Source organism: Mustelus asterias, chromosome 15 (assembly GCF_964213995.1).
Source record: "Mustelus asterias chromosome 15, sMusAst1.hap1.1, whole genome shotgun sequence".
In the NCBI taxonomy this organism is placed as follows: domain Eukaryota; kingdom Metazoa; phylum Chordata; class Chondrichthyes; order Carcharhiniformes; family Triakidae; genus Mustelus; species Mustelus asterias.
Window position 1 is genome coordinate 64,785,762 of NC_135815.1, and position 26,476 is coordinate 64,812,237.

Consider the following 26,476-nt stretch of genomic DNA (forward strand, 5'->3'; position numbering starts at 1 on the left):
AAAGAGGGATTCTAAGAAAGGATTAGCAGCCAACATAAAGAGGAATCCCAAAGTCATATAAATAGTAAAAGAGTGGTAAAAGGAGGAGTAGGGTCAATTAGGGACCTAAAATTGAATTTACACATGGAGTCTGGGGGCATAGATCAGGTATTAAATGAATAATTTACCATGTAGGTAGATGCTACCCAGACCATGGAGACAGATGACGAAAGTCTGCTCCTAGGGGGTTCAAAATTGGTAAGGAGGAAATGTTGAATAAACTTCGGTACTTAAAGTTAACAAGGCATTGGGACCGGATAAGATGCATCCAATGATAGTGAAGGAAGTGAGAATGGAAACTGCAGGGGTGCTGGCCATAATCTTGTAGTTCATAAAAGGTGTAAGGAAAGTCCAGCAATTACAGACCAGTCAGTTTAACATCAGTGGTAGGAAAACTTCTAGTAACATTTATTGGGGATAAAATTAGTAGTCACATGGAAAAATGCCAGCTGATTATTGGGCGACACGGTAGCACAGTGGTTAGCACTGCTGCTTCACAGCTCCAGGGACCTGGGTTCGATTCCCGGCTTGGGTCACTGTCTGTGTGGAGTTTGCACATTCTCCTCGTGTCTGCGTGGGTTTCCTTCGGGTGCTCCGGTTAGGTTGATTGGCCATGCTAAAATTGCCCCTTAGCGTCCTAGGTAGGTTAGAGGGATTAGCGGGTAAATGTGCAGGGATATGGGGGTAGGGCCTGGGTGGGATTGTGGTCGGTGCAGGCTCAATGGGCCAGATGGCCTCTTTCTGCACTGTAGGGTTTCTATGATTCTATGACATTCTATGTTTCTATGATAAGAGAGAGCCAACATGGATTTCTAAAGGGGAGATTTTTGTGGAGGGAACAAAAAGGTTCAATGAGAGTAATGCTGTTGATGTGGTGTACATGGATCTCAGAAAGCATTCGACAGAGTGACACAATAGACTTGTGAGGAAGGTTATAGCTCATGGAATAAAAGGGACAGAAGCAACACAGGCACAAAAATTGAATGAATAATAGGAAAGAGAGTGATGGTCAATGGCTATTTTACAGGCTGGAGGAAGATTTGTAGTGGTATTTCCCAGGGTTTGTGTTGGCACCCTGGCTTTTCCTGATATATATTAATGATCTGGATCTTGGTGTGCAGGGAACAATTTGAAAGCATGCGGATGACACAGTACTTGGAAGTACTGTAAACAGTGAACAGAACAGCATGGAACTTTGAAAGGATATAGACAAGTTGGTGGAATGGGCAAATAGGTGGCAGAAGTTCAATGCAGATAAGTATGAGGTGATGCAATTTAGTAGAAAGAACATGAAGAGAGCCAATATCAAATAATGGGTAAAATTCTTAAGGGGTAGCAGGAACAGAGGCCTTCATTGCGAGACATTTTGAGTACAGGAGCAGGGATGTGTTGTTGCAAATATGATGTGGAGATGCCGGCGTGGGACTGGGGTAAACACAGTAAGAAGTTTAACAACACCAGGTTAAAGTCCAACAGGTTTATTTGGTAGCAAAAGCCACACAAGCTTGGAGCTCCGAAAGCTTGTGTGGCTTTTGCTACCAAATAAAGAACAAAGAACAAAGACCATTCATTTGTATCCCTCCATTCCCAGACTGCTCATGTGACCATCCAGGTAAGTCTTAAACGATGCCAGTGTGTCTGCCTCCACCACCCTACTTGGCAGCGCATTCCAGGCCCCCACCACTCTCTGTGTAAAAAACGCCCCTCTGATATCGGAGTTATACCTTGCCCCTCTCACCTTGAGCCTGTGACCCCTCGTGATCGTCACCTCCGACCTAGGAAAAAGCTTCCCACTGTTCACCCTATCTATACCCTTCATAATTTTGTACACCTCTATTAGGTCTCCCCTCATTCTCCGTCTTTCCAGGGAGAACAATCTCCCTGGAAAGTTTACACAATCTCTCCTCATAGCTAAGACCCTCCATACCAGGCAATATCCTGGTAAACCTTCTCTGCACTCTCTCTAAAGCCTCCACGTCCTTCTGGTAGTGCGGCGACCAGAACTGGACGCAGTACTCCAAATGTGGCCTAACCAGCGTTCTATACAGCTGCAACATCAGACTCCTGCTTTTATACTCTATACCCCGTCCTATAAAGGCAAGCATACCATATGCCTTCTTCACCACCTTCTCCCCGTGTTGCCACCTTCAAGGATTTGTGGACTTGCACACCTAGGTCCCTCTGTGTTTCTATACTCTTGATGGCTCTGCCATTTATTGTATAACTCCCCCCTACATTAGTTCTTCCAAAATGCATCACTTCGCATTTATCTGGATTAAATTCCATCTGCCATTTCTCCGCCCAATTTTCCAGCCTATCTATATCCTGCTGTATTGTCCGACAATGTTCATCGCTATCCGCAAGTCCGAAGGTTTACCAGGCTGATTCCAGGGATGGCAGGACTGATGTATGAGGAGAGATTGGCTAGGTTAGGATTGTTTTCGCTGGAGTTCAGACGAATGAGGAGAGATCTCATAGAGACTTATAAAATTCTAACAGCTCTAGACAGGATAGATGCAGAGAGGATGTTCCCGATGGTGGGGGAGTCCAGAACCAGGGGCCACAGTCTGAGGATTCAGGGTAGACCATTTAGGATGGAGGTGAGGAGACATTTCTTCACTCAAAAAGCCTGTGGAATTCATTACCACAGGACGTAGTTGATGTCAAAACATTGAATGCATTCAAGAGGTGGCTGGATATAGCACTGGGCAAATGGGATCAAAGGTTATGGGGAAAAAGCAGGATTAGGCTTTTGAGTTGGATGATCAGCCATGATCTTAATGAGTGGCGGAGCAGGCTCAAAGGGCCAAATGGCCTCTTCCTGCTCCTATCTTTTATGTTTCTATCTAACAGAGAAACCTAGGTGCAGAAGTTATTAAAGATGGCAAAGAACAAAGAAAATACAGCACAGGAACAGGCCCTTCGGCCCTCCAAGTCTGTGCCGATCATGATGCCCTAATTAAACAATAACAACACCTTCTACCCTCACTCGGTCCGTATCCCTCTATTCCCTCCCTATTCATGTACCCGTCCAGCTGCCTCTTAAATGTTGCTAATGTGCCTGCTTCCACCACCTCCTCTGGCAACGTGTTCCAGACACCCACTACTCTGCGTGAAAAACTTCACCACAGATCTCTCTTAAACTTTCCCCCTCTCAACTTGAACCTGTGCCCTCTTGTAATTGACACTTCCACCCTAGGAAAAAGCCTCTGACTATCCACCCACTCTATGTCTCAGAATTTTATAGACCTCTATCAGGTCTCCCCTCAGCCTTTGTCTTTCCAGTGAAAACAATCCTAGTTTTTTCAACCTCCCCTCATAGTCAACACTCTCAAGACCAGGCAACATTCTGGTGAATCTTCTTTGCACTCTTTCCACAACTTCCACATTCTTCTGGTAGTATGGTGACCAGAACTGCATGCAATACTCCAAATGTGGCGTAACCAAAGTTTTATATACTGCAACATTATTTCCCAAAGCTTTTATCCAATGCCTCGGCTGATGAAAGCAAGCATGCCTTATGCTTTCATTATCACCTTGGCCACCTCTGTTGTCACTTTTAGGGAACTGTAGACCCAGATCTCTCTGTTAATGTTCTTAAGGTTTCTGCCATTTACAGTATAATTCACATCCAAAATGTACCACCTCACATTTGTCTGGATTAAACTCCAACTGCCATTTCTGTGCCCAAATCTCCAATCTATCTATATAGAACCATAGAAAATTACAGCTCAGAAACAGGCCTTTTGGCCCTTCTTGTCTGTGCCGAACCATTTTATGCCTAGTCCCACTGACCTGCACTTGGACCATATCCCTCCACACCCCTCTCATCCATGAACCCGTCCAAGTTTTTCTTAAATGTTAAAAGTGATCCCGCATTTACCACTTTATCCGGCAGCTCATTCCACACTCCCACCACTCTCTGCGTGAAGATCCTGTTGTATCATCTGACAATCCCCGGCACTATCAGCAACTCCACCAATCTTCGTGTCCTCTGCAAGCTTACTAATCAGACCCCCCACATTTTACTCCAGATCACTTATATATGCAACAAACAGCAGAGGTCCCAGCAGTGATCCCTGTGGAACACCACTAGCTACAGATCTCCATTCTGAAAAACACCCTTTCACCGCTACTTTGTCTTCTCTAACCAAGATGTGGAGATGGTGATACTTCTCTAACCAAGTCACTTCTGTATCCAGCCAGCCCACCCCAACTCCCATGTGATTTAAGTTTGGTACCAGTCTGCCACGTGGGACCTTGTCAAACGCTTACTAAAGTCCCTATAAACTACATTCACAGCCCTTCCCTGATCAATTATCTTTGTCACCTCTTCAAAAACTCAATCAAGTTGGTGAGACATGACCTTGCCCGTACAAAAGCTTGCTGCCTGTCACTAACTAGTCCATTTTCTTCCAAATGTGCAATTATCCTGTCCTTTAGTATCTTCTCCAAAAGCTTCCCCACCATTGGGGAAGCTTTTGGAGAAGATGGACAGGCTCACTGGTCTATAATTTCCTGGATTATCCCTGCTTCGTTTCTTAAACAAGGGAACAACATTAGCTATTTTCCAGTCCTCTGGAACCTTGCCTGAGAGACTGTGAAAATATCTGTTAAGACCCCAGCTATTTCTTCCCTTGCCTCCCACAGTAACCTGGGATAGATCCCATCCAGCCCCGGGGACTTTTATTATTTATTTACGTTTTAGTCGTAAGTAGGCTTACATTAACACTGCAATGAAGTTACTGTGAAAATTCCCTAGTTGCCACACCCCAGTGTACCTGTTCGGGTACACTGAAGGAGAATTTAGCATGGCCAATGCACCTAACCTGCACATCTTTGGACTGTGGGAGGAAACTGGAGCACCCGAAGGAAACCCATGCAGACGCGGGGAGAATGTACAAACTCCACACAGACAGTGACCCGAGCCGGCAATCGAACCCGTGTGCCATGGACTTGTCTACCTTAATGCAACTTAGGATACTCAACACTTCCTCCTTCGATATGTTGACATTCTCTAGAGTGTTCACACACCTATCTCTGACCTCAACATCCATCATGTCCTTCTCCTTGGTGAATAAGAAATCATAGAAACCCTACAGTCCAGAAAGAGGCCATTCGGCCCATCGAGTCTGCACCGACCACAATCCCACCCATGCCCTACCCCCATATCCCTACATATTTACCCACTAATCCCTCTAACCTACACATCTCAGGACACTAAGGGCAATTTTTAGCATGGCCAATCAACCTAACCCGCACATCTTTGGACTGTGGGAGGAAACCGGAGCACCCGGAGGAAACCCACGCAGACACGAGGAGAATGTGCAAACTCCACACAGACAGTGACCCAAGCCGGGAATCGAACCCAGGTCCCTGGAGCTGTGAAGCAGCAGTGCTAACCACTGTGCTACCGTGCCGCCCGTGAATACTGATACAAAGTACTCATTAAGGATCTCATCCACTTCCTGTGGCTCCACGCATTGCTTCCCTCCACTGTTCTTGTGTGGGTCTGCTTGGCAGGCAGGACAGGTGGAGAGAGCTATTAATAAAACATAAAATATTCTAGGCTTTATTAATAGGGGCATAGCGTATAAGAGCAATGAAGTTATGCTGAACTTATACGAGAGGCTAGTTAGACTTCAGCTGGAATATTGTGGGCACCACACTATAGGAAGGATGTGAACGCACTGGAGAGAGTATAGAAGAGGCTTACAAGAATGATTTCAGAGGTGAGAAACTTTTGTGTATGTTGTCTGTATCTTTAAGGCAGTATAGCAGAAGTAGGTCACCTGATTTGAAAGACCAACGGAAACTGAAGGATGCAAGGACTGATCGGCGCAGGCTTGGTGGGCCAAAGGACCTGTTCTTGTGCTGTACTGTTCTTTGTTCTTGATTGGAGCTGCTGCTCCAGGGCGGCTGAGGGCTGTAAATGCCTGTACCAAGTTTCTCTTATCAATAAATACCTTTTATTCCAAACAAAGCCTCAAATCGCTTGATGACACTAGAGTGCCACAACATAACAAAACTTAAGTGATGAGGATAGATTGGAGAGTTTGGTACTGTTCTCCTTGGAGGGCAGATGGCTAAGAGGAGATTTGATAGAGATGTTCAAATCATGAAGAGGGTGGACATAGTAGATTGAGAGAAACTGTTCTCTCTACAAAATGATGAAGAACGAGAGGGCACAGATTTAAAGTGATTTGTAGAAGATGCAAACATAATGTGAGAAAAAACTCTTTTCCAGAAGGAGGACCTGTGCAAGACAGCGGTTTGTAGAGGAGTTGTTGTCAAGAGACAGTTAAACCCCAAACACTACTTCAGTGTTTCCCTCCCTCCCTCTAGCTAAAAAAGGTCACTGTGAGGACCACAAGCAAGGGAAAGGTGAGTTGCGATTCTGTTATCCTTTTAACTGTCAATAGGCAGTTATGGCAGTTAGGGCAGTGGTATGCTCCTCCTGTCAGATGTGAGAAATCAAGGGCAATCTAGTCTCCTTGACAACTTTGTCTGCAAAAAGTGTGTCCAGCTGCAGCTCCTCACAGACCGCACTGCTCGGCTGGAGAGGTAGCTGGACGCACTACAGAGCATACAGGGGCAGAAAGTGTGATAGACACTAGTTACAGAGAGGTTGTCACATCACAGGTTCAGTAAGGTAGATGGGTGACTATCAGGAGAGGCAGGCAGGTAGTGCGGGAGTCTCCTGTGGCTATTTCCCTTTCAAACAGGTATACCATTTTGGATATTGTTGAGGGGAATAGCCTCTCCGGGGAAAATACCAGCAGCAGCAAGGCCTATGGCACCACACCTAGTTCTGCTGCAAAGCAGGGTCGGGCAAAGAGCAAGCAAGCATTATTAATAGGGCACTCGCTAGTTAGAGGCACAGACAGGCACTTCTGTGGCTGCGATCGAGACTCCAGAATGGTGTGCTGCTTCCCCGGTACCAGGGTTAAGGGCGTCTCAGAGCGGTTGCAGGATATTCTTAAGGGAGAGGGTGAGCAGCCAGAGGTCATTGTACACATTGATACCAACGACTAGATAGGAAATGGGATGAGGTCCTGAAGTGTGAATATAGAGAGTTAGGCAGAAGCCTAAAGTGCAGGATCTCAAGGTAGTAATTTCTGAACTACTGCCGGTGCCATGTGCTAGCGAGAGTAGGACAAAGAACAAAGAAAATTACAGCACAGGAACAGGCCCTTCGGTCCGCCAAGCCTGCACCGACCATGCTGCCCGACTGAACTAAAACCCCCTACCCTTCCGGGGACCATATCCCTCCATTCCCATCCTGTTCATGTATTTGTCTAGGTGCCCCTTAAAACTCACTATTGTATCTACTTCCACTACCTCCCCCGGCAGCGAGTTGAGTTCCAGGCACCCACCACTCTCTGTGTAAAAAGCTTGCCTCGTACATCTCCTTTAAACCTTGTCCCTTGCACCTTAAATCTGTGTCCCCTAGTAATTGACTCTTCCACCCTGGGAAAAAGCTTCTGACTATCCACTCTGTCCATGCCCCTCATAATCTTGTAGACTTCTATCAGGTCACCCCTCAACCTCCGTCGTTCCCGTGAGAACAAACCAAGTTTCTCCAACCTCTCCTCCATACCAGGCAACATCCTGGTAAATCTTTTCTGTACGCCCTCCAAACCTCCACATCCTTCTGGTAGTGTGGCAACCAGAATTGAACACTATATTCCAAGTGCGGCCTAACTAAGGTTCTATAAAGCTGCAACATGACTTGCCACTTTTTAAACTTAATGCCCCAGCCGATGAAGGCAAGCATGCCATATGCCTTCTTGACTACCTTCTCCACCTGCGTTGCCACTTTCAGTGACCTGTGTACCTGTACACCCCAGATCCCTCTGCCTCTCAATACTCCTAAGGGTTCTACCATTTACTGTATATTTCCTATCTGTATTAGCCTTCCAAAATGCATTTCCTCACATTTGTCCGGATTAAACTCCATCTGCCATCTCTCTGCCCAAGCCTCCAACCGATCTATATCCTGCTGTATCCTTTGATGGTCCTCATCGCTATCCGCAAATCCACCAGCCTTTGTGTCGTCCGCAAACTTACTAATCAAACCAGTTATATTTTCCTCCAAATCATTTATATACATTACAAACAGCAAAGGTCCCAGCACTGATCCCTGAGGAAAGCCACTTGTCACAGCCCTCCATTCAGAAATGCACCCTTCCACTGCTACCCTCTGTCTTCTATGACCGATGTGGAGATGCCGGCGTTGGACTGGGGTAAACACAGTAAGAAGTCTAACAACACCAGGTTAAAGTCCGACAGGTTTATTTGGTAGCAAATGCCACTAGCTTTCGGAGCGTGCTGCTCCTTCCACCTGACTCTATAAACTAACCCGCACATCTTTGGACTGTGGGAGGAAACCGAAGCACCCGGAGGAAACCCACACAGACCATAGAACCATAGAACATTACAGCACAGAAACAGGCCTTTTGGCCCTTCTTGCCTGTGCCGAACCATTTTTGTGCCTAGTCCCACTGACACGAGGAGAATGTGCAAACTCCACACAGACAGTGACCCAAGCCGGGAATCGAACCTAGGTCCCTGGAGCTGTGAAGCAGTAGTGCTAACCACTGTGCTATCGTGCCGTGTCTCTGTGGTGCAATCGGTTAGCGCGTTCGGCTGTTAATCGAAAGGATGGTGGTTCGATCCCATTCAGGGATGCCGAATATTCACATTGGGCGCACGGTAGCACAGTGGTTAGCATTGCTGCTTCACAGCTCCAGGGACCTGGGTTCGATTCCCGGCTTGGGCCACTGTCTGTGTGGAGTTTGCACATTCTCCTCGTGTCTGCATGGGTTTTCTCCGCGTGCTCCGGTTTCCTCCCACAGTCCAAAGATATGCGGGTTAGGTTGATTGGCCATGCTAAAATTGCCCCTTAGTGTGCTGAGATGCGTAGGTTAGAGGGGTTAGCAGGTAAATATGTAGGGATATGGGGGTAGGGCCTGGGTGGGATTGTGGTCAGTGCAGATTCGATGGGCCAAATGGCCTCTTTCTGCACTGTAGGGTTTCTATGATTCTATGATGAACCCATCAAGATTATCAAAGGCAAAATAAACTTTCATTTGAAAAGGCATGAGTTAATCAAGGAAAGCCAACATAGATTTACTAAAGGCAAGTAAATCACAAACTTAATTAAATTATTTGATGACGTAATAGATCAGTAGATGTTGACTATATGAACTTTTGGAAGGCATTTGACAGAGGCCTGTAAGAGAAGATGGAAGCCCATGGAATTGAAATAAAATGTAGTGGTATGGACGGATTTTTTCAGAATGAGAGGTGGTTTACAGTGATGTGCCTCAAGGGTCAGTTCAGGGTCCATTAATCCTGTCGAAATCTATGAACGACCTAGACTCAACTGTGGGTGGCATGGTGGCACAGTGGTTAGCACTGCTGCCTGGGACCTGGGTTCGATTCCCGGCTTAGGTCACTGTGTGTGGAGTTTGCATGTTCTCCTCGTGTCTGCATGGGTTTCCTCTAGGTGCTCTGGTTTCCTCCCACAGTCCAAAGATGTGCGAGTTAGGTGGATTAGCCATGCTAAATTACCCTAGTGTCAAGGAGATTAGCAGGATAAATATGTGATGTTACGGGAATGGGGTCTGGGTGGGATTGTGGTCGGTGCAGACTCGATGGGCCGAATGGCCTCCTTCTGCATTGTAGGGATTCTACGATTCTATGACTATGTGGAGTAGCATTATAAGGTTATCAGATTTTACGAAACTTGGCAAAGTGGTAGGTAGAGACGAAGAAAAGTTATAGGCTTCAAGATAACATTGACAAAATGATGAAATGATGGTGGAAGACAATGCAGAGTGTGAAATAATAGACTTCCAGAGGACTAATACGGGAGATCATACAAATGAATTAATTTTGAAAAATGGAGGCGAGTTGAGAGATGTTGGTGGCCAAAGAACAAATTCCTAAAGATGGATAAACACCATATAGGTTGTTTGGGTTTTAAGTAGAGGCATAGAATATAAAAGCAGAGAGATCATGCTAGAACTTTATGAATCACTTGTTAGACTTCAGCTGGAGCATTGTGGACAATTCTGGGTTCAGAAAGATGTAAAGTCTTATGAAACGGTATTGAGGAGATTGACCACATTGTTATTAGGGACGAATGATTTCAATTGCGAGGAGCAATTGGAAAATTAAAGACCATTCTCCTTGGAATGAGGAAGGTTTCTGTTTTCTGAAACATTTTCTCCCTTGATGTGGTTAGCATTGCTGCTTTACAGCACCAGGTTCAATTTCGACCTTGGATGACTATCTGTGTGGAGTTTGCATGTTCTCCCCGTGAGTGCGTGAATTTCCTCTGGGTGCTTTGGTTTCCTCCCACAGTCCAAAGAGTTGTAGGTTAGGTGGATTAGCCATGGCAAATGCATGAGGTTACGGGGATAGGGCAGAGGGGAGGGCCTGCATAGGATGCTCTTTCATAGAGTCGGTGCAGACTCGATGGGCCAGATAACCTCATTCTGCACTCTAGGGATTCTATAGTTTAATTTCTTTCTTTTTTGGTTATCATAGGATAAGTCAGATAATTCCACAGAATTCCTACAGTGCAGAAGGAGACCATTCGGCCCATCGAGTCTGCATCAAAATCAATTCCACCCACTCCCTATCCTGTAATCCCATGTCTTTGCCCCGCTAATCCCCCTGACACTAAGGGGTAATTTAGCATGGCCAATCCACCTAGCCCACAAATCTTTGGAGTGTGGGAGGAAATCAGAGCACCCGGAGGAAACCCACACAGACACAGGGAGAACATGCAAACTCCACACAGTCACCCAAGGCTGGAATTGAACCCAGGACCCTGGTGCTGTGGGGCAGCAGTGCTAACCACTGTGCCACCGTATATATTTTGCTTCACACTATAACAAATGTAATGCTGTAAGGCCTGTTATTAATGTACAATGCTGTGAAGGAATTTGCGCGTCTTACCGCTTTCCTTATTGCTGGTATAGGACCAATTCCCATGATCGCAGGATCTAATCCAGCCTGTGCCCAGGATACAACATGTGCCAACGATGCCAAATTTCTTTTAAGAGCTTCTGATTTCTTCATCAGAATCACAGCTGCAGCCCCATCATTTATACCTGCAGCATCAGGAATAGGAACCAAAATAACATCAGTCCAGTTCTTGCGATAGCTAATCATTGCTCAGGAGATGAAAATGACTAGGGTTAAAGGGAAGGCTCCTTACTCACCTGATGCATTAGCAGCTGTGACGCTCCCTGTTCCATCATTTAAAAAACATGGCTTCAGTTTTGAGATCACTTCATAACAGCTCCCGTGACGGGGAAATTCATCAGTTGTTACTTCAATAGAGCCTGAAGAGAGGTATATTTACATTCAGTTATTTATAGATCAAAGCCAACATTGAATGCTTAAAACAGCACTTTCAGACACACGGTGACACAGTGGATAGCACTGCTGCCTCACAGCACCAGAGACACTGGTTCAATTCCCGGCTTGGGTCACTGTCTGTGTGGAGTCTGCATATTCTCCCCGTGTCTTTTTTTAAATTCATTCGTGGGACATGGGTGTTGTTGGCTGGCCAGCATTTATTGCCCATCCCTGGTTGCCTGAGGGCAATTGAGAGTCAACCATATTGCTGTGGCTCTGGAGTCACATGTAGGCCAGACCAGGCAAGGATGGCAGATTTCCTTCCCGAAAGGACATTAGTGAATCAGATGGGTTTTTCCGACAATCGACAATGGTTTCATGGTCATCAGTAGATTTTTAAATCCAGATATCTTACTGAATTCAGATTCCACCATCTGCTGTGGCGGGATTCGAACCCAGGTCCCCAGAACATTAGCTGAGTTTCTGGATTAATAGTCTGGCGATAATACTACTAGGCCATCACCTCCCCTGTGTGGGTTTCCTCCAGGTGCTCCAGTTTCCTCCCACAGTCCGAAAGATGTGCTGGTTAGATGCATTGGCCATGCAAAATTCTCCCTCAGTGTACCCGAACAGGCGCTGGATTCTGGCGACTAGGGGATTTTCACAGTAACTTCACTGCAGTGTTAATGTAAGCCTACTTGTAACAGGAATAAATAAACTTGAAAGAAACATACCAAATGCAATGTCATTTTTGGTGTCTTTTTCATGTGAAAGCTACTCAAATTAAAACCTACTTCTTTTCCCAACAAGCATTCAAAAGATTAAATGCATCAATGATGTACTGATTTTTACTGCCCGAATAGGCTAAAATTGTGTTTTTCAGAAATGTTCCTTACTCGTGGTACAGGAAATGTCCAGAATCAGTTTTATCAAAGTGCAGAGCTAATAATGAAAAAGAGCTGAAATCAGGAATGGAAAAGTATAAAAATCATCCACTGAATTATTCCAGTATTAGCATATATTTTAATGAAACGATAAAAGATGAAATGCAGCTATGTACAGCCTAAAGATTGGATGCAGTTAAATTATAGGTGGGTTATTATCCATTCAGAAGTCTTGTGGCCAGTGGGTAGTATCCCTGCTTCTGAGTCAGAAGCTATGAGTTCAAGTTCCACCTCAGGACTTGACAGCCAAGTTAATAACGTGGCCCTATGCACAATAACTTACCTAAAGTGGAAAGATTTAAAAGGCACTTGAGGGGCAACTTTTTCACACAGTGGGTGGTGAAAATATAGAAAGAGTTGCCAGTGGAGTGGTAGAGACGGGTACAATTATAACATTTAAAAAACCTTTGGACAGGTACATGGATAGGAAAAGTTAGAGGGATATGGGCTAAATGCAGGCAAATGGTTATAGAGTCATAGAGGTTTACAGCATGGAAACAGGCCCTTTGGCCCAACTTGTCCATGCTGCCCTTTTTTTTAAACCCTTAAGCTAGTCCCAATTGCCTGCATTTGGCCCATATCCCTCTATACCCATCTTACCCATGTAACTGTCTAAATGCTTTTCAAAAGACAAAATTGTACCCGTCTCTACTACTACCTCTGGCAGCTTGTTCCAGACACTCACCACCCTCCGTGTGAAAAAATTGCCCCTCTGGACACTTTTGTATCTCTCCCCTCTCACCTTAAACCTATGCTCTCTAGTTTTAGACTCCCCTACCTTTGGGAAAAGATATTGACTATCTAGCTGATCTGTGCTCCTCATTATTTTATAGACCTCTATAAGATCTTTCCTCAGCATTCTATGCTCCAGAGAAAAAAGTCCCAGTCTATCCAGCCTCTCCTTATAACTCAATCCATCAAGTCCCAGTAGCATCCTGGTAAATCTTATCTGCACTCTTTCTAGTTTAATAATATCCTTTCTATAGTAGGTTGGACTAGTTCAGTTCAGGAAACCTGGTCGGGATGGACAAGTTGGACTGAAGGGTCTGTTTCTGTGCTGTATATCTCTGTGGCTCCAAGACCACCTTGTCCCATGAGACCATACCACTCTTACTTACCAGTTCCCCATTCATGGGCTGCAGATGCCACCCCTGACTACCACTGTGCCATCTGCCACCCCAGTACCAAAACACCAACCCCTCGAACTCAAAAGTGTGAGGGACTGACCAGCCTCTGCACACCATGCTGTTCACAACCTTCATAAACAGGTCCACCCCCTCCCCAGACTTGGACCAAGACATGCGCACCACGCGTAGCTTTGTAGTATGCTGCACATTGCCCCAGTACTGCCTTTTAATTTCTGGCATTTACCATGGCCAATGCACCTAACCTGCACATCTTTGGACTGTGGGAAGAAACCCACGCAGACACAGGGAGAATGTGAAAACTCCACACTGACAGTCACCTAAGTCTGGAATTGAACCTGGATTCCTGGAACTGTGAGGCAGCAGTGCTAACCACTGTGCCACCGTGCTGCTCCCGGACTAATGTTTAGCTGGAAATGTGATCATGACATCACGCTGAAGACTGCCATGAATGGCTAAGGTTCCTGACTGTTACTTAAACTGTAACCCACACATAAATCTAACAGACATTACATGAAGGCTATTGAAAAATGCACTGGGTTGGAATGACCCCAGTGTGGGTCACCATATATATTCACAGATGTGCAAAGTATATGATGAGAGTGAATTCCCGTGCCACCATTGTTTTAGAAGAATCATAGAAACCCTACAGTACAGAAAGAGGCCATTCGGCCCATCGAGTCTGCACCGACCACAATCCCACCCAGGCCCTACCCCCATATCCCTACATATTTACCCACTAATCCCTCTAACCTACGCATCTCAGGACACTAAGGGCAATTTTAGCATGGCCAATCAACCTAACCCGCACATCTTTGGACTGTGGGAGGAAACCGGAGCACCCGGAGGAAACCCACGCAGACACGAGGAAAATGTGCAAACTCCACACAGTTTTCTCAGTACTTAATTTTCCTTTCCTTACTGCTTCATCTAGGTGTATCCCGGACATCCACAGCAAAAGTGGAGGCAGTCTGCAAACTGCCACACCCTATTGTCTGAGATGATCTTAGAGGTATTCTCTGGAAACCCAAGCCCTGAAGGTCTCCTTCTGTGGGACAGGCATGCCCTCCTCGCTTGAGCAGTTGGAGGTCACTGTCAAAGGGGATTTGGTGCGCCTGTACAGCCTTGGAAAGTCCGTGATGGATTGCTACAAGGTCTACTATCCAACTGATGCTCCTCTTCCATGTTACTCATTCGTGGGACATGGGCGTTGCTGGCTGGCCAGCATTTATTACCCATCCCGAGTTGCCCTTGAGAAGGTGGTGGTGAGCTGCTGCCTTGAATCGCTGCAGTCCATGTTCTGTGGGTTGACCCACAATGCCGTTAGGGAGGGAATTCCAGGATTTTGACCCAGCGACTGCGAAGGAATGGCGATATATTTTCAAGTCAGGATGGTGAGTGACTTGGAGGGGAACTTGCAGGTGGTGGTGTTTCCATGTATCTGCTGCCCTTGTCCTTCTAGATGGAAGTGGTCGTGACTTTGGAAGGTGCTGTCTAAGGATCTTTGGTGAATTGCTGCAGTGCATCTTGTAGATAGTACACACTGCTGCTACTGAGCACCGGTAGTGGTGGTGGGATTGAATGTTTGTAGATGTGGTGCCAATCAAGCGGGCTGCTTTTTCCTGGATGGTGTCAAGCTTCTTGAGTGTTGTTGGAGCTGAACCCATCCAGGCAAGTATTCCATCACACTCCTGACTTGTGCCTTGTAGATGGTGGATAGGCTCTGGGGAGTCAGGGGGTGAGTTACTTGCCACAGTATTCCTAGCCTCTGACCTGCTCTTGTAGCCACTGTGTTTATGTGGTGAGTCCAGTTGAGTTTCTGGTCAATGGCAACCCCAAGGATGTTGACAGTGAGGGATTTAGTGATGGTTACACCATTGAATGTTAAAGGGCAGTGGTTGGTTTGTCTCTTATTGGTGATGGTCATTGCCTGGTATTTGTGTGGCGTGAATGTTATTTGCCACTTGTCAACCTGGATATTGTCCAGATCTTGTTGCATTTGAACATAAACTGCTTCAGTATCTGAGGAGTTGCGAATGGCGCTGGACATTGTGCAATCATCAGCAAACATCCCCACTTCTGACCTTATGATGGAGGGAAGGTCATTGATGAAGCAACTGAAGATTGTTGGGCTTGGACACTACCCTGAGGGACTCCTGCAGAGATCTCCTGGAGCTGAGATGACTGACCCTCCACAACCGCAACCATCTTCCTATGTACCAAGTATGACTCCAACCAGCGGAGAGTTTGCCCCCTGATACCCATTGATTCCTGTTTCGCTAGGGCTCCTTGATGCCACACTCGGTCGAATGCGGCCTTGACGTCACTCTGGGATTCACTCTTTTGTCCATGTTTGAACCAAGGCTGTAATGAGGTCAGGAGCTGAGTGACCCTGGCGAAACCCAAACTGGGCGTCACTGAGCAGGTTATTGCTGAGCAGGTGCTGCTTGATAGCACTGTTGATGACCTCTTCCATCACTTTACTGATGATCGAGAATAGACTGATTGGGCGGTAATTGGTCAGGTTGGATTTGTCCTGCATTTTGTATACAGGACAAGAGATGCCTGAGAGCCCATCTTTGACTCCTTGAGGAGAAGGGACTCCTCAAGGGAGAACAGGGTGCCCTGTTCCCATCGCATCCAGCCACTGATGGATCCTACTATGACCAGAGTGATGTTGTCCAGGTCCAAGTGCATATCTGGCAAAAACCGCTGGACCTTGGTCTCCATGGTGGTCGCAACAATTCCAATGGTGACCTCAATTCATTTGGTGCAGACGCCTTCATCTGGTGCTAATCTGGTGATGGCTTTTGACAACCCTGCCTGATGTACACCTGCCTGTCTTTGGAACTCTAACATTTCTCTGAGGGCTGATTGTCGAGGCTTCTTATCAGACCCAAACTTAGCAGGAGCCTGACCTCTTGTAGTCCTCAGAGCATCTTTGCCTCTGCTTGCTGTGGATCCATTTCTGTGCTGTGCTAACCAGATGGCGAACTTGAGCCTGCTGTAAAACTAGGTGCCACCAAAGTGTGTGTCTGTGTGTGAGTGGAGAGTGCAGAGTGCAGATCACCACTGAGCTTTTCTTCGGATGCTTCGTCAGAATCTCAGTGTTCTGTGGGTTGATGAGCTGGCCGGTGGCTTCTCATGGCCTTTTTTTGCTGGTGGGCTGTAATGGAGAGAAGAGATAATTAGTGATTGGCTGGGGTGTCATGTACATTAAAAAGCATTCGCAGTATTGGCGGGTGGGTGAAGACTACTGGATGGACCCTCACTGGCTTGTTGGGAGACACCAATCTCGCCTTTGGTGCAGGAACAGTCTCTCTCTTCATCAGTCAGCTCTGCCACCTGTTCCTCAAAGTGGGGAGTGGCCTGAGCTCTAGCATCCCATCTCTTGTCTGGGATTTCTCCTTGTTGTGGGTGATCTTGTCCTGCAAATAACAGATGGACAGAGTGTGTAGCTTGGATGCAAAAACAGAAAAGCATGCCTGCCCTTGTGTGCATTGACTGATCTTGTGCAGGATGTCACAAGAGTTGAAGATGTTTAAGTGTGCATTGAGAGAATCAGAGGCGATGTCCCTTGCACTTGTGGTATGAGATCCCTCTGGCCTCTAACCCTGCGAATGCCTAATGACCTTATGAGAGTACGAATTGAGAGTGAGGAGAAGTTTGATTTACATTGGTGAAGTGGATGAGATCATTCATCCTCTTCGGCATTATAGAGCAGTCTTCTTCTGAGGTCTGCAAACACTGACCTCCTGGCGACCTTCTTCCATGCCTGCGTTATGAGGTTAGTGAACTCCTAGCTCTCATCACAAGGGCAGAGGGTCTTTTGCTGGTCCTCGGTTGCCTGGAGGAGATTCTCCATGTATTTTTCATAGTATTTTGAGGCAGATGATTTGGTTCTTGGGGCCATTCTGGTATTTGGCACAAGATGTCCTAGGTTGCAGAGTGAATTTGTCTGTCTGAGTGCTGTTTAAATATGGTGCCTGGCTCTTCATCCTTATAAGGTAATGGCAGGATGAACAAATCTCAGCCCACCCCACCACAGGCTGCTTGTCTATGCATACACAATGAGCTGAAAAGTGGATGATTTGACATGACAGGAATCATGCCAACTTTCTCACGTACTGCTGCACTTAATCTCCAGCGTGGAAAATTCCACCCAACTATAGCTTGTGGAGACAGAACATACAGCCATAATTTCAGGAGTGAGCAACTCTTGAGTAACCAAATGGTGACTCAGTCCTGTTTGCATTTTTATAGCTTATTCTTGAGTTTGAATTTAGTGGGTCCAGAGTACTCCACTTTTGGCTAATGCCTCTGTGCTGTTAAATACTAAATCAGAACCTGAAGACCTGTTAGTATCAGCTACTTCGTATGCAAGCAAATTAATAATTACATGAGCCTGAACATGAAAATTAACTGGAACATTTTTGACGGCAGCTGTGCTTTATGGTGCCAGTGGAAATGAAATGAAAGTGAAGTGGAAATGGTCAAGAGCTTCAAGTTTCTGGGTATCCAGATCACCAACAACCTGACCTGGTTCTCCACGCCAACGCTATAGTTAAGAAAACCCACCAAATCTTCTACTTTCTCAGGAAGCTAAGGGAATTTGACATGTCCCCTACGACTCTCACCAATCTTTACAGATGCACCATAGAAAGCATCCTTTCTGAATACATAAGATTGAATAAGGTTAAATCTTGTTGCATAGATTAAATCCCACGGGATCCAGGGTGAGGTAGCCAAATGAATACAAAATTGGCTTGATGACAGAAGATAGAGGGTGGTTGTAGAGAGTTGGTTTTCAAACTGGAGGCCTGTGACCAGCAGTGTGCCTCAGAGAATGGTGTTGGGTCCACTGCTATTTGTCATTTATATTGAAGATTTGGATGAAAACTTAGGAGACATGGTTAGTAAGTTTGCAGATGACACCAAGATTGGTGGCATGGTGGACAGTGAAGAAGATTATCTAGGATTGCAAAGGAATCTTGATCAATTGGGTCAGTAGACTGATGAATGGCAGATGGAGTTTAATTTAGATAAATGCAAGGTGATGCATTTTGGTAGATTGAACCAGGGTAGGACTTACTCAGTTAATCATAGGGCGTTGGGGAGAGTTATAGAACAGAGATCTAGGGGTACAGGTTCATAGCTCCTTGAAAGCGGAGTCACAGGTGGACAGAGTGGTGAAGAAGGCATTCGGCATGCATGGTTTCATTGGTCAGAACATTGAATACAGGAGTTGGGGCATCTTGTTGAAGTTGTACAAGACATTGGTAAGGCCACACTTGGAATACTGTGTACAGTTCTGGTCACCTTATTATAGAAATGATTTTATTAAACTAGAAAGAGTGCAGAACAGATTTACTAGTTTGCTACCAGGATTTGAGGGTTTGAGTTATAAGGGTAGGCTGGGACTTTTTTCCCTGGAGCGTAGGAGACTTGGGGGTGATCTTATAGAGGTCCACAAAATAATGAGGCGCATAGATCAGCTAGATAGTCAACATATTTTTCCGAAGGTTGGGGAAACTAAAACTAGTGGGCATAGGTTTAAGGTGAGGGAGAGACAAAAGTGTCCAGAGGGGCAATTTTTTCCACACAGAGGGTGGTGAATGTCTGGAACAAGCTGCCAAAGGTAGTAGTAGAGACGGGTACAATTTTGTCTTTTAAAAAGCATTTAGATAGTTACATGGATAAGATGGGTATAGAGGGATATGGGACAAATGCGGGCAATTGGGATTAGGTTAGGGGTTTAAAAAAAAGAGGCGGCATGGACAAGTTGGGCCGAAGGGCCTGTTTCCATGCTGTAAACCTCTGTGACTCTAAACAATATTTTGCACTGTATACCAATACATGTGACAATAATATATCAAATCAAATCAGTGGGGGAGTGTGTATGATCTGGTGTCTGAACAGATGACTTGTAGAATGTTCTGTTGTGTGTAATGACCTGGTTTGAAAGCTTGTATTGAGTCAGACCCTAACCCAGGGATGCCCTTGAGATCCACTTTTTCAACAGTTATAGGGTAGTGGTCGAAGGGTCTTTTTCCGGCTGGAGGTCTGTGACCAGTGGTGTTCCGCAGGGCTCTGTACTGGGACCTCTGCTATTTGTGATATATATAAATGATTTGGAAGAAGGTGTAACTGGTGTAATCAGCAAGTTTGCGGATGACACGAAGATGGCTGGACTTGCGGATAGCGAAGAGCATTGTCGGGCAATACAGCAGGATATAGATAGGCTGGAAAATTGGGCGGAGAGGCGGCAGATGGAGTTTAATCTGGATAAATGCGAAGTGATGCATTTTGGAAGAAATAATGTAGGGAGGAGTTATACAATAAATGGCAGAGTCATCAGGAGTATAGAAACATAGAGGGACCTAGGTGTGCAAGTCCACAAATCCTTGAAGGTGGCAACACAGGTGGAGAAGGTGGTGAAGAAGGCATATGGTATGCTTGCCTTTATAGGACGGGGTATAGAGTATAAAAGCTGGAGTCTGATGATGCAGCTGTATAGAACGCTGGTTAGGCCACATTTGGAGTACTGCGTCCAGTTCTGGTTGCCGCACTACCAGAAGGACGTGGAGGCGTTAGAGAGAGTGCAGAGAAGGTTTACCAGGATGTTGCCTGGTATGGAGGGTCTTAGCTATGAGGAGAGATTGGGTAAACTGGGGTTGTTCTCCCTGGAAAGACGGAGAATGAGGGGAGATCTAATAGAGGTGTACAAGATTATGAAGGGTATAGATGGGGTGAACAGTGGGAAGCTTTTTCCCAGGTCGGAGGTGACGATCACGAGGGGTCACGGGCTCAAGGTGAGAGGGGCGAAGTATAACTCAGATATCAGAGGGACGTTTTTTACACAGACGGTGGTGGGGGCCTGGAATGCGCTGCCAAGTAGGGTGGTGGAGGCAGGCACGCTGACATAGTTTAAGACTTACCTGGATAGTCACATGAGCAGCCTGGGAATGGAGGGATACAAACAATTGGTCTAGTTGGACCAAGGAGCGGCACAGGCTTGGAGGGCCGAAGGGCCTGTTTCCTGTGCTGTACTGTTCTTTGTTCTTTATCCTAACACAATCTACCAGCGCAAACTTCCCACCCTCCCCCACAGGGACATTCAACCATGTTGCACAATATACGCCTTATACTGCCTGTCTCGAATAAAAAGAACAAAGAACGAAGAACAGTACACCAAGCCTGCGCCAACAAATGAAACCTTGCTAAACTAAAGACTTTTTGCCTCTTTGTGGCCCATATCCCTCTATTCCCTGCCGATTCCTGTATCTCTCAAGATGCCACTTAAACATTGCTATTGTATATGCTTCTACCACCTCCTCTGCCAGTGCATTCCAGGCACTTACCACCCTCTGTGTAAAAGACTTGCCTCTCATATCTCCTTTAAACTTTCCCCCTTATACCTTAAACCTATGTCCCCTAGTAATTGTCATTTCTATCCTGGGAAAAAGGCTCCCAACAATCCATACTATCCATGTCTCTCATAATTTTGTTAACTTCTATCAGGTCGCCCCTCAGCCTCCAATGTTGAATTGAAAACAAACCAAATTTGACCCATCTCTCCTCATAGCTAATACCCTCCAAACCAGGCAACATCCCTCTCTGTACCCTCTTCAAAGTCTCCACATCCTTCTGGTAGTGTGGTGACCAGAATGTATGCAATATTCCAAATGTGGCCTAATTCAAATTCTATATAGCTGCTATGTGACTTGCTAATTTTTATACTCTCTGGCCCTAATTTTACCGACACGGCCGCCTGAGGCTTGTAATATCACGTCTGAGGCCAACGGGGAATGCCGTTCTATGAGCCTTGCCCACCCTGATTTCGGGGCGGCCGTGCTGGTAAAATCAGGGACTATGCCCAATAAAATGAGGAAAAATGCACCAAGAACATTCTTGCACACTATTGTGCAAAGATTCCTCCCCTAAAGATTGCTTCCTCCGGGTGGCACAGTGGTTAGCACTGCTGCCTCATGGTGCCAGGGACCCCGGTTCAATTCCAGCCCCGGCTCACTGTCTGTGTGGAGTTTGCACGTTCTCCCCGTGTCTGCGTGGGTTTACTCCAGGTGCTCTGATTTCCTCCCACACTCCAAAAATGTGTGGGTTAGGTGGATTAGCCATGCCAAATTAACCTTAGTGTCAGGGGGATTAGCAGGTTAAATATAGGTCGGGTTACGGGGATAGGGCCTGAGTGGGATTGTAGTTGGTACAGGCTGGATGGGCTGAATGTACTGTAGGGATTCTATGATTAAAAAGCATTAGTCATAGAGACATATAGCGTAGAAAAGGCCCTTTGGCCCATTGAGTCTGCACCAACAATAGCTCCCACTAAAGTTGCATTAATTCCATTTTCCAGCACTTGTCTCATATCCTTGAATGTTATGATATTTTAAGTGCTCATCCAAATACGTTTTAAAGGTTGTAAGGTTTCTGGCCTTCACTGCCTTCCTAGACAGTGCATTCCAGATTCTCACCACCAGCTGAGTGATTTTTTTCCTCAAGTCCCCTCCAAATTTCCTGCCTCTCACTCTAAACCCTCATGATGGACTTCTCAACCAAAGAGAACAGGTACAAAGAACAAAGAAAATTACAGCACAGGAACAGGCCCTTCAGCCCTTCATGCCTGTATCTACCATGCTGCCCAACTGAACCAAAACCCCCTACCCTTCCAGGGACCATATCCCTCCATTTCCATACTATTCATGTATTTGCCAAGATGCCCCTTAAAAGTCAAGGTACTTCCTGGTCACCCTTCCATATCCCTCATAATCTGATACACCTCAATCATGTCCCACCTCAGCCTTCTCAGCTCTAAAGAAAACAATCCACACCTATCTAGTCTCTCCTAGCTCAAATGTTCCTCCCAAGCAACATCCTGGTGAATCTCCTTTGTATCCCTCTAGAAAGATAGAAAAGAAGAGGGCTACTATAAGATTGGCAGACTCTGCTAGGGTTTTTGTTTAATCAACTTAGATGTAGAATTCACTTTAAATCAATGGGGAGCAAGTTTGCTAGTAATTGTAATGAGATGTTTTAAATACTTTGTAGTTTTAGAGGTACATGTAATACCTTTAATTAGTCCATACATATAAATACATCTTCTATACATTTTTAGAAATTAAATAAAGAAACTTTGATGCAGTTACAGAGTGCCCCTTTGATACCAAACATATTCCTTTAAAGCACTCAACTATTGGAATCACAAGGCCATAAAGGAGACTTAATTGCCTCACCAGACACCTTATCAGAAACAACTGATACAAGAGTGAGTTTTAATGAAGCTGCCTTCACAGTTTCTAACCAAAACAGAGTCAGAAAGATATTAATGTCTTAGCCAATAAAAGAGTTATGGTAGGGGACTTAGTGGAAACTGACAAGAGTTAATGGTAACATGATGATACCCTTGTACCTACTACCCACTGTAGGTAGTGATAAAAAGCTCAGTCATTGAATTGATCAGCAATATATCCATGTGTTTCATTATATTGGTAATAAGCAAAACTTATCAGGGCTATAATTGGGAAATATCCTGAAGGCAAGATGAGTTGACCACATCCTTTAGAGATTCAGTTAACTTCACTGACAAGGCCATAAAATACTAATGGTTTTTGTAGGCCCCCTTTATCAATTAAAGGATACCCATGTGAGACTGTTTTAGTGAAGATGCTTTGTGAAGCTGCTATCGAAAATAGAGACATGATGTCTGACTAAGAGACCAGAGGACAGGCTTAGGGATGATATATTGGGGTATCCTACAAGGTATCGTGATCTCATAGATCAGGGTGGTTCAGTGTTTTTTCTATTGGATCAATACATAAAGTATGTCATTTGTAACACTTTTGATTGGATTGTGTCCAACTATCTGTGAGCTGCAGAATTGTATAAACCAGGATGATTTTCTTCGTCCGTTTGAGTGGTGTCTCGACCCATTGTGTTAGGAACTGACCCCCTTGCTAACAAGTAAAATAAAGACAATCTGTCGGTTAAGTATCTTGTGTTAATGTGTGTTTGTGTTAAAGTCAAATCTGGAAGTCGAGATTTCGACAGTATTCTTTGGAGGTCCCACTGAGATCGCTTGCTCCTAGCTGGTGAGTAAGCAGACACAAGCACAGCGGCTCTCCAGGGAATAACTCTACCTGGCCAGTACAACAAAAAGGTGATATTTTAGTCACTAAAGAGGCCCTCCCTTGGATGGTTCAAAGTGCAGTCTGTTTGTCCCAGCGGGTGTACTGCGATATTTGACTTATTTCAGGAATGGCTTAACTTTTTTAAAATCACTTCCTCTTTTTAGCTTGACGACAAAGGGACAGATTGTTGAAATTCCACTCCTGAACAGACCGGGCAGATTGTCTAATTGAGTTTTTCAAACTGGAGGCCTGTGATGTTTTTCAAACTGGAGGCCTGTGACCAGCGGTGTGCCTCAGGGATCAGTGCTGGGTCCACTGTTATTTGTCATTTATATTAATGATTTGGATGAGAATATAGGAGGCATGGTTAGTAAGTTTGCAGATGACACTAAGATTGGTGGCATAGTGGACAGTGAAGAAAGTTACCTCCGATTGCAATGGGATCCAAGCCTGTGCCACTGCTTGGAGGGCCGAAGGGCCTGTTTCCTGTGCTGTACTGTTCTTTGTTGATCTTGATCAATTGGGCCAGTGGGCTAACGAATGGCAGATGAAGTTTAATTTAGACAAATGCGAGGTGATGCATTTTGGTAGATAATGGTAGGGTGTTGGGGAGTGTTATAGAACAAAGAGGTCTAGGGGTACAGGTTCATAGCTCCTTGAAAGTGGAGTCACAGGTGGACAGAGTGGTACGAAGGCATTCAGCATGCTTGGTTTCATCGGTCAGAACATTGAGTACAGGAGTTGGGACGTCTTGTTGAAGTTGTATAAGACATTGGTAAGGCCACACTTGGAATACTGTGCACAGTTCTGGTTACCCTATTATAGAAAGGATATTATTAAACTAGAAAGAGTGCAGAAAAGATGTACTAGGATGCTACCGGGACTTGCTGGTTTGAGTTATAAGGAGAGGCTGGATAGACTGGGACTTTTTTCTCTGGAGCGTAGAAGGCTAAGGGGTGATCTTATAGAGGTCTATAAAATCATGAGTGACACGGATCTGGCTTGCCCAAAGGAGGCAGAGAGTGGGTATAGATGGGTCTTTATCTAAATGGAGATCGGTCACCAGTGGTGTGCCCCAGGGATCTGTTCTGGGACCCTTGCTGTTTGTCATTCTCATAAATGACCTGGATGAGGAAGTGGAGGGATGGGTTGGTACGTTTGCTGACGACACGAAGGTTGGTGGGGTTGTGGATAGTCTGGAGGGACGTCAGAAGTTACAGAGGGACATAGATAGGATGCAAGACTGGGCGGACAAGTGGCAGATGGACTTCAACCCAGATAAATGTGTAGTGGTCCATTTTGGTAGGTCAAATGGGATGAAGGAGTATAATATAAAGGGAAAGACTCTTAGTACTGTAGAGGATCAGAAGGACCTTGGGGTCCGGGTCCATAGGACTCTAAAATCGGCCCCGCAGGTGGAGCTGGTGGTTAAGAAGGCATATGGTGTGCTGGCCTTTATCAATCGAGTGATTGAGTTTAGGAGTCCGGGAATAATGATGCAGCTATATAAGACTCTCGTCAGACCCCACTTGGAGTACTGTGCTCAGTTCTGGTCGCCTCACTATACGAAGGATGTGGAAAAGATTGAAAGGGTGCAGAGGAGATTTACAAGGATGTTGCCTGGATTGAGTGGCACGCCTTATGAGGATAGGCTGAGGGAGCTCGGTCTTTTCTCCTTGGAGAGACGTAGGATGAGAGGAGACCTAATAGAGGTATATAAGATGTTGAGAGGCATAGATCGGGTGGACTCTCAGAGGCTTTTTCCCAGGGTGGAAATGGCTGCTACGAGAGGACACAGGTTTAAGGTGCTGGGGGGTAGGTACAGGGGAAATGTTAGGGGGAAGTTTTTCACACAGAGGGTGGTGGGCGAGTGGAATCGGCTGCCGTCAGTGGTGGTGGAGGCAAACTCAATAGGGTCTTTTAAGAGACTCCTGGATGAGTACATGGGACTTAATAGGATGGAGGGTTATAGGTAGACCTAGAAGGTAGGGATATGTTCAGCGCAACTTGTGGGGCTGAAGGGCCTGTTTTGTGCTGTAGTTTTTCTATGTTTCTATCTTTTCCCAAAGGTAGGGGTATCTAAATCTAGAGGGCATAGGTTTAAGGTGGGAGGGGAGAGATACAAAAGTGTCCAGAGGGGCAATTCTTCCACACGGAGGGTGGTGAGTGTCTGGAACAAGCTGCCAGAGGTAGTAGTAGAGGCGGGTACAATTTTGTCTTTTAAAAAGCATTTAGACTGTTACATGGGTAAGATGGGTAGAGAGGGATATGGGCCAAATGCAGGCAATTGGATTAGCTTAGGGTTTTAAAAAAAGGCGGCATGGACAAGTTGGGCCGAAGGGCCTGTTTCCATGCTGTAAACCTCTATGACTCTATGACTAAAGGAAAGACGTCATGAGAAGGAGAGAGAGTCTCTATTCCCTCTGGGAGAGGAACAAGCCCTTGTTTGATGGGGCGAGAAAGGTAAAAGGGTCAGACAGGGTCCTTGTGTGATAGGACCGATTCTTGTGTGATAGGGTCATAAGTGAGATTAACTAAAGTGCACTGTTAAAGTTTAAGATACTGTGTTAAGGGCTCTGTCTGTAGTGGCGAACAACACAGAGAATTGTTTATATGTTTAGTTAAAGTATAAGTTTGTACTGTTTGTGATATTTGTTGTGAGTTTTGTACTTTATGTTCCTGTCGCGCTCTTGGGAATCAAATCACTGGAAAGTAACAGGGAGTTACACAATAAATCATCCTTAACTGATTGAGTTAGAACCATAGAAAATTACAGCTCAGAAACAGGCCTTTTGGCCCTTCTTGTCTGTGCCGAACCATTTTTTGCCTA

The 26,476-nt window shown here is 45.5% G+C and overlaps 1 protein-coding gene and 1 non-coding gene across 2 annotated transcripts in view; one reads left to right on the top strand and one right to left on the bottom strand.

Moving 5' to 3' along the window:
• acat2 (acetyl-CoA acetyltransferase 2) overlaps positions 1 to 26,476 on the bottom strand; it is a 120,379-nt gene that overhangs the window by 16,094 nt on the left and 77,809 nt on the right. Inside the window, exons 6-7 of the mRNA XM_078230026.1 lie at positions 11,277 to 11,399; positions 11,011 to 11,165 (exon numbers count right to left, since the gene is read on the bottom strand). Of these exons, the coding sequence (XP_078086152.1) occupies positions 11,011 to 11,165; positions 11,277 to 11,399 (278 nt within the window). The remainder of the gene's footprint in view (positions 1 to 11,010; positions 11,166 to 11,276; positions 11,400 to 26,476) is intronic.
• trnan-guu (transfer RNA asparagine (anticodon GUU)) lies at positions 8,657 to 8,730 on the top strand. The gene has a single exon. It is a non-coding gene; the product is annotated as a tRNA-Asn (tRNA).